Source organism: Myotis davidii, unplaced genomic scaffold, assembly GCF_000327345.1.
Source record: "Myotis davidii unplaced genomic scaffold, ASM32734v1 scaffold228, whole genome shotgun sequence".
NCBI lineage: Eukaryota > Metazoa > Chordata > Mammalia > Chiroptera > Vespertilionidae > Myotis > Myotis davidii.
This window is the reverse complement of record NW_006300104.1, coordinates 2,480,930-2,489,862: the sequence shown is the minus strand read 5'-3', so window position 1 is coordinate 2,489,862 and position 8,933 is coordinate 2,480,930. Positions and strand designations below refer to the sequence as shown.

Below are 8,933 nucleotides of genomic sequence, written 5' to 3'. Positions count from 1 at the left end.
AAAAAAAAAATATGTACATAGACAGAGGAAGTTACATCAGCAAAAACTGCAGAGTAGGGAATTCTACAAGACTGTCCCTCCACAAAAGCAGAGAATTACCTAGCAAAAAATTAGCAGAATCAACTTTATCAGAATTAGAAACTAATAACAATAAAGATTTAAATTAAAAAAAAAAGATTAAATTTCAACATATTAAAAAAAAAAGAAATAAATATATAAAAATAAAAAAAAATATGTACATAGACAGAGGAAGTTACATCAGCAAAAACTGCAGAGTAGGGAATTCTACAAGACTGTCCCTCCACAAAAGCAGAGAATTACCTAGCAAAAAATTAGCAGAATCAACTTTATCAGAATTCTAGAAACTAATCAAAAATTTATAGCAACCAGGCAAACACTTAATGAAGGAAAAACAAACCCTGGGTCTTAGGAAGAGTTTTGTAGTGTTTTAACTTACCCTGGTTCCATCCCCTAACTCAACAATACCTCTGAAGACAAGAGCCCATATTCCCAGTATAGGTTCCCAGGATAGAAAGGAACAAAATGGACCACATTCCTTATTCTTAAAGAACGTGGTTGTTTTTACCTGTCTGGTGGCACCCTGAAGGATGAGCTCAAAGGCTTTTCCTTTATTTTGCCTAACCTGGAACTCTCCCAAGGCAGAGGTTATTTTCCAAAAACATTTAGAGGCAAATAATACACTAGCCTCTGCTTGCTGAAGCAAGAACTAACAGTTTGGGCAAATAAAAGACAGCCAAACAGCTGGAGACTGAAAGTGGGAGAATGAGACAACTTGGAACACAGGAGAGGCTTTGAAAAGCTGTAACACAGCCCTGACTGGTTTGGCTCAGTAGATAGAGCGTCGGCCTGTGGACTGAAGGGTCCCGGGTTTGATTCCCGTCAAGGGCATGTACCTTGGCTGCGGGCACATCCCCAGTAGGGGGCATGCAGGAGGCAGCTGATCGATGTTTCTCTCTCATAGATGTTTCTAGCTCTCTATCCCTCTCCCTTTCTCTCTGTAAAAAAACAACAAAATATATTTAAAAAAAAAAGCTATAACACATTCCTGGGACTCTATAGGTCATGTGCATGCCCATGGCTGTGAGCATGCTCAGAAAATAACTGAGAAGGCCCCACACGCTCACCTGTAGGCTCTGTACAAGCAGGAAATGAAGGCTAATGCAGAGTTGGAACTGCCTGGCTGAGAGGTGAAGGCAGGCCCCTTCACATACACACAGCCACTCTGCAAAGACTAGGAGAGTCTCCCCTCTCCGCCTTTCTCCGCCCCCCGCCCCCCCCCCCCCCCCGCCATTAAGGAAATCTTTGCCCAACCATTGGCAAACCACTAAGCTAATGAAATAAGAGACTTCAGTGGCTACAAGCAAATTTTAAAAATTACACCAGAAAATTCACTAAATAAATAATAGCTACAACAAGCAGCAACAACAAACCCTGACGAGAATCTAATTTCCCGAACTGCCATCCTATCTAATAGACAAACATGGTAATTGACCATACCTTCGCTACGCCTCCCACTGGCTAATCAGCATGATATGCAAATTAACTGCCAACAAAGATGGCGGCCAATTGCATACCGCAGGCAGGGCAGGACAGCGCCATCCTGCCTGCCCTGGCTATTCCCCCTGCCCTGCCACCATCCGGGCCTGCTATCTGCGACCCGGGGTAGCGGGCGTCCATGTGCGACCTGACCCAGGGTGGCTGGGTGGTGCAGCAGTGATCGGCCAGCCCACCCGGCCTCCATCAGGGAATTCTGTGTGCGACCCGACCCGGGGCGGTGCCCCAACCCCCGGATGGGCCCTGCTGTGTGCGCGACCTGGGGAGGCAGGACAGGCACCGAGGGATCCAGCCTGCCATCTGCCACCCGGGGAGTGGGCCTAAGCCAGCAGCAGGTGGTTATCTCCCGATGGGTCCCAGACTGTGAGAGGGCACAAGTGGGGCTGAGGGACACTCCCCCATCCCCCCAGTGCACAAATTTTTGTGCGCCGGGCCTCTAGTTTCTATTATAAAAACCCCATGGTCGTGACGCCATCAGCCATCACAACCAAACACCAAAAGGCAACTGCTGAATGTCACATGATTTCTTCATGGGAACAAGTAAGTGTTGCTCTGTTCAATTCTTATCTTCCAACGAAGGTCAGTTTAAGTTCTCCTGAGAAGGAAAGGTTAGGGCAGGAAACTATTCTTATCTCCGTCCACAACTGTCTTCAAGGTGGACGGGGCTGCATGCGCGGGTGGGTGGGGACTTGACACTGGGTCCCGTGTGATTTCGCGCGGTGGGCCTCTAGTATTATTATATTCAAATGTCTAGTTTTCAACAAAAAAATTATGAGGCAAAGAAGCAGCAAAATGTGTAGCCCATACAGATGAAAGAAATTAATAGTTTTTTCACAAGTGGCCCTGGGACAACTGGATAATCAGTTGAAGCTAGACCCTTACCTCACACGTGTCAATATTAACTTGACATGAATCAAAGACTTAAATGTAAAAGCTAAAACTATAGCCCTAGCCAGCTTGGCTCAGTGGATAAACCGTCAGCCTGAGGACTGAAGGGTCCCAGGTTCGATTCCGGCCAAGGGCACATGCCTGGGTTGCGGGCTTGATCCCCACTAGGGGGTGTGCAGGAGACAGCCGATCAATGATTCTCTCTCATCATTGATGTTTCTATCTCTCTCTCCCCTTCTCCCTTCCTCTCTGAAATCAATAAAGAAATATATATTTAAAAAAAGAAGCTAAAACTATAAAATTCTTAGAAGAGAACAAAAGGGGAAATCTTCATGACCATGAATATGGCAATGAATTATTAGATATGACAATAAAAGTACAAGTGACAGAAGAAATAGATAAATTAGACTTAATAAAAACAGAAAGCTGTTGTACATCAAAGGATAGTATCATGAAAATGAAATAACTGCCAATGGGAGAAAATATTTGCAAATCACATATCTCAGAAAGGTCTAGTATCCAGCCAAAGAACTATTATACCTCAATGACAAAAATACAACAAGCCTAATTAATAAATGGGCAAGGACTTGAATAACTATTTCTCTTCAGGTCCAGCTGGTGTGGCTCAGTGGCTGAACGTCAACCTATGAACCAGGAGGTCACAATTCAACTCCCAGTCAGGGCACATGCCCGGATTGTGGGCTTGATCCTCAGAGGGAGAGCAGAAGGCAGCCAATCAATGATTCTCTTATCAGTGATGTGCCTAACTCTCCCTCTACCTTCCTCCCTAAAATATATAAAAACATTAAAAAAATTTTCTCTTCAGAAAATATAACAAGGGCCAATAAGCACATGAAAAGATCTCAACATCATAAATAAAAATCAAAACAATAATTGGGTACCAGTTCACACTCATTAAGATGTAACAATATCAGTAACAGTAACAAACCCACACAGAAAATAACAAGTGTTGGCGAGGATGTAAAAAAATTGGGGATTCTTACGTTGAAAAAGTCTCATACATTGCTGATGAGAATGTAAAATGATGAGGCTGCTACAGAAAACTCTGGATGTCCCTCAAAAAGTTAAACATAGAATTACCATGTCCCAGCAACCAGACTCCTAGATATACGGCCAAGGGAAATGAAAATAGGTGTTCAAACACTTGACCATGAATGTTTATAGCAGCATTAACCATAAATTTTTTTAAAAAAGATGGATAATTTCGTGCACTGGCCTCTAGTTACTAATAAAGTCCAATTTGATAATTTGATTAAGATGTTCTTTGACAAGCTTTCTTGCATAAGATGTTCAAGGCTCATCTAGTACTTTCCCTGCCCAGTCCTAAAAGGAGCCCTGGTTCCTTTTAGTGGAAAATGGTACTTTAAAGGCCACGACCTGAGCAGTAGATGTGCTCATTGCTGTTGGGGTGTTATTATTCCTAAACCCTCTCAGTGGTCAGTTAGAAAATATATGTATACATAGGTATACACACACATCTACATTCATTTTTTTTCTATATCTGTTTGTTTGTATATTGAATGTCTTAAATTCACACTGATAATTCCAATTTGATACCAACAACACACGATGCATTTTAGTTTTCTCTACTTCAGTATTGGTAACTCCTCTCTCTGATGGTTGAGTAGTCTGTCTTCCATTATACTTATGTGATCAAACTTCCTGTATAACCAACCTCCCATATCCTCTTCCACCCTTCCCCTGAATAGATACCCTTTTTCCTGAACCGTGATTCCCATTCTCAGCTAACTCTATGTGCACCCCTTTCTCATCCCATTTGGGTCATCCCTGGGTGAACCAACACCCTCTTCACTCTGCTTGGGCTTTAATACCCGCCTCTAGGCTGCCCTTCCCTAGGGATGCCATCTTCATCCTGATCAGCCTCAGACACCTGCCCCGTTTGAGCACCCTCAGCTCAGGTTCTGACACTATATTATCTCCTTCACCAACGTGTAGATGATCCTTTTACCCCATTAGGGCACTGACTCTCCATTCTGGGCAGCGCCTCCTTCCTCATCCTCCAATTCCCCAGGCTGCCTACCCTGTCCTGTGTGGATGCCCTCCTCACCTCACTTGGGCTCTGACATGCTACTCTGGCCCACTAAAACATACTTTTTTTTTAAGCCCTCACCCGAGGATACACTTTGATTGATTTTAGAGAGAGAGGAAGGGAGAGAGACATCAATATGAGAGAACATTGATCGGATGCCTCCCACTTGCCAACTCTGGGAAGCAACCAAGATGTCCTTCAGTAGGTAAATACATAAATAATGGAATATTATTCAGCACTAAAAAGAAATGAGCTATGAAGCCATGAAAAGACATAGAGGAATCTTAAATGCATATTACTAAGAGAAAGAAGCTAATCTGAAAAAGCTATATATTGTATAATTCTAACTATATGACATTCTGGGAAAGGCAAAATTATGGAAATAATAAAATGATCAATGGTTGCCAGGGCTTGGAAGGGATGAATAGGCAGAGCAAAGAGGATTTTTAGGGTAGTGAAAATACTCTGTATAATACCATAGTGATGAATACATGTCAGTATACATTTGTCCAAACCCACTGAATGTACAACACTAAAAGTGAACCCTAATGTAAACTATGGACTTTGGGTAGTTATGATGTATCAATGTAGGTTCATCAATCGTAACAAATGTGCCACTCTGGGGGAGGCTGTGCATATGTGGGACAGTGGATACATGGGAAATCTCTATAATCTTTCCCTCGATTTTGCTGTGAACCTACAACTGCTTTAAAAATAGTCTTAATTAAAAAAAAAAAGAAATCTCACTTCAGACCTACTGAATCAGAATCTGGTTGTTTTTTTTTTTTTTTTAACAGATTCTTTGAGTGATTCTGATATGCACACAGGTTGGAAATCATTGGACCAAATGACCTTTAAGATTCCATCCTGTGTTACTAAACCATGTACTGACATTTCTATATACTCACCAATTTCACAAGAGCCTTGTAAGACATGATACTACTATCACCACCGTAAAGATTGAGAAACTGAGGATAAGAAAAACTGCCTAAGACCACACAACTAAGTAAACAGCTGAGCCAAGAATCCAATTCAGGTGATCCATTTTAATCCAAGTCACAATGATTTGATTTGGTTCTAATATTATTCTGTTAGATACTTAAAGCATCTGTTTTGGGAAATGACTGCTAAAACAAAGTTGTGGTGAGGAGGGTACAACACAGAGGGTAAGGCAAGATAAAGTTCACATTATGTCACCTCAGAAATTGCAACACTCAGAGAGACAACATCACCTACCTTAACTGTACCATCATCACTTCCAGTGCAGACAAGCTGGGGGCCCCTCCTGGCCGGATAACAGGAATTCACAAAGGAAGTATGTCCTTTCAGCCTTTTAACCCTTTCACCTGTTTCACTATCCCACACTGCCACAGTTTTATCTGTGGATGCTGAGAAGAGCATACTAGAAGGTAAGAGGAAGAACAAAAAAGAAGTGAATACGAACCCCAGCAATCTATCTTCCCCACTTACCAAAATGTGCCCAACCCTTTAAGATCATTGACATGTCCTCTGACAGTCTGGCACATGATGCTGGAATGCCTGCCTCGCCCTATCTACCAAAATCCTATTGGTGCTCTAGATCCGTTATGAGGTCTACCCTTGTAAAAAGGATTTCCTTCTATCAGTCCCCATGATAGAGTGAACACTTAATACAGCAGTTTTCTTAATCTTTTCCTTCTTTGTGATAGATAAGACTTTATACATAAGACATCCTCCCACTTGGAAATATTAAATCACTCCTTGCTGCAGAAGTAAGAGAAATTAGCAATTCTTAACCCAATGGCTCAGCAACTCCAACCTTTTCCCTAAAAATCAAAATTTTTATTTTGTCTCTGAGGACAATTCATAAGTTATAATTATTATAAGGCATTCTTTACTTAAATATTAATAAGAAAATGTATACAAGGCTATGTACCAGTCGATTCAGGGAACCCTAGGTTTTACAGATCAGAGGTTTAAAACAATGACTATTTACTGAAATACCCAATGGGATTAATGCCTTTTATAAACACATTTCTAGCCCTAACCGGTTTGGCTCAGTGGATAGAGCATCGGCCTGCGGACTGAAGGGTCCCAGGTTCGATTCCGGTCGAGGGCATGTACCTGGGTTGCAGGCACATCCCCAGTTGGGGATGTGCAGGAGGTGGCTGATCGATGTTTCTCTCTCATTGATGTTTCTGACTCTCTATCTCTCTCCCTTCCTCTCTGTAAAAAATCAATAAAATATATTTAAAAAAAAAACCCAAAAAAACCACATTTCTATATTATTTGTAATTATTCTAAAATTATGCAATCATTAAAATGCTTATGATAAATAGCATGTTAGGTGAATAATGTTAAGGGAAAAAAGCAGCAGACAAGGTCGTAAACGTAGCTCTAACATATTAAGTAAAAACCAAACAGTTTAGAGTAGGAAAAAAGGCTTGAGAAAAATGTATCATAACATTAAGTTATTCTCTTTGGACTGGCAGGAATATGGGCTATTTTTTCCTTGTTCTGTTTTTTTGTCTTAGTTTCTCAAAATAATATTTTATTACTTTCATAATAAAAATAGCTAATTTATACATATAAAAATTACTTTGTTTTATGTCTTAAGAAAGAATAAATTTGTCTGAGATGTTGACATATTAGATGACAGAGATGATGTATTTTTAAATGCCTACAAGGAGCAATAAACTCCTTACTTGGCGTGACAGTGATAGAATAAAGCAATTGCCCAAATGCAGCAGTTTTTGATAGCATGGTCTCCTGAGAGAGAAAACTCAAGGATAAAATGTGAAAGGATGCCAAGGAGAATTAGTGTAAGTAGCAGCCGTCATTCTACTATGCAGAATACTCACCTGCCATCTGTGTTATAATGCAGTTCCATCACTGCTCCACTGTGCCCCTTCAATGTTGCATAGTTATCACAGTCACCATAGACATTCCACAACACTGTTAGGAAGACAGGAATTCTATGAGCACTGCTAGGCAAAAGGAAATTTATTAGTGGGCACGGAAAGGGTACCTATGAATTTACCAGAACAATAGTGCTTAGAACACTATTGGTTCTACCAGCTGTGCCAATTTTCCTGACACTGTAACAAAAATAATGCAATATTTTCACATTTTATAAGGTAAAAAAGTTAATGGATACAATTTTTAAGCCGTAATTTCCTATATTAAAAAAGCTGACATTCACTATTGCTCATCTCCTATGAATATAGACTGCAAAATGGCAGCACTTATGGAAAACCGAGGAAGCTGCAAATGCCTTGAAGGTCACATGGCAATGATTTTATCCGACATTTACTTAATCCACATGTAGTAAGTACCTATAACATGCCAGGTACTGGGATAAAACGAGGTAAATGAATAGACACAGTTGCTATCCACAGTGAGCTTGTTCTAGCGAGAAGTAAAATTAATGAGAATTAGTAAGGAACACCTCTATGCATAAGATACATATAGGTAGTTATGGATGTTCTACAAAGATGCCTAAGCCTTCCAGGTGCTTGGCCACCGGAAAGTTTAAGGATCATAGAACTAGAACACCTAAATCAAAACAGACAATTATCATCCACCCTGAGGTACAGAGTTATAAGCGAAGAGTTAATTTCATCTCATAATGCAGCAAATGATGGCAGAAGAAATAAAGTCAGAGGCTTCTGTTACCTTCTTTTTCACTTTTTCTCATGACTTCCCCAAAGTGATTTCCTCTACCTATTTCTCAAAAAATGGGTTTTCCTGACTAGGAGTTGAGAATCCGGTAGCAGATCCTAACGTATAGATAGATTATCCACGTGAGCTGCCACTTTAAGAGTCCCCCTTCCTCCCCAAATGCTAAGATTCTGAGAGTGAACCAAGAAGAGGGCCTCTTGCCTTTGGAGAAAAGAAATGGTCTCTTTTTCTTTATTACGCCCATTAATCTTTAAGCCTAGAATTCTTATCTTGCCAAATCAGCTCAAGATTCACCTCCATGAGGAAGATATTCTCAAACTAGAGCAACTCACTTTCCAACCAGTAACATAATTCCTTTCGTATTTACGACATGGACTGAGTTCTCCAATCAAGATCATTCAGCATTTTGACGACCATGTAGTTTGTTATGTGACCAAATCAGACTGATGCCTTCTGTGGCACCAAAGGTTTTAAAAAAATAATCACTATTTGGCAGATAGCGATTATTCCGGATTCAAACACTATGAACACTATGCCTTACATATCAATCGGTCGAATCCTGCAGATGCTAAGGTGGATCCATTGGGGTGAAACTTGCAGCAGTACACTTCCCCTTCATGTCCCGAGAGAAGCATGATTGGGGCCTGAAGGGAGGAACACCTTGGAGGACCCTAAACAAAAAAGAGAAATACAGGATAGTCATTGCATACTGGCAAAGGAAGCTGAAGATTACGGGAGT

The 8,933-nt window shown here is 40.8% G+C and overlaps 1 protein-coding gene across 2 annotated transcripts in view; it reads right to left on the bottom strand.

The window, feature by feature from the left end:
* SNRNP40 (small nuclear ribonucleoprotein, U5 40kDa subunit) overlaps positions 1-8,933 on the bottom strand; it is a 24,627-nt gene that overhangs the window by 12,175 nt on the left and 3,519 nt on the right. For both annotated transcript variants that reach the window (XM_006776464.2, XM_015572310.1), the window contains exons 3-5: positions 8,736-8,865; positions 7,375-7,468; positions 5,771-5,936 (exon numbers count right to left, since the gene is read on the bottom strand). In XM_006776464.2, the coding sequence (XP_006776527.1) occupies positions 5,771-5,936; positions 7,375-7,468; positions 8,736-8,865 (390 nt within the window). The remainder of the gene's footprint in view (positions 1-5,770; positions 5,937-7,374; positions 7,469-8,735; positions 8,866-8,933) is intronic.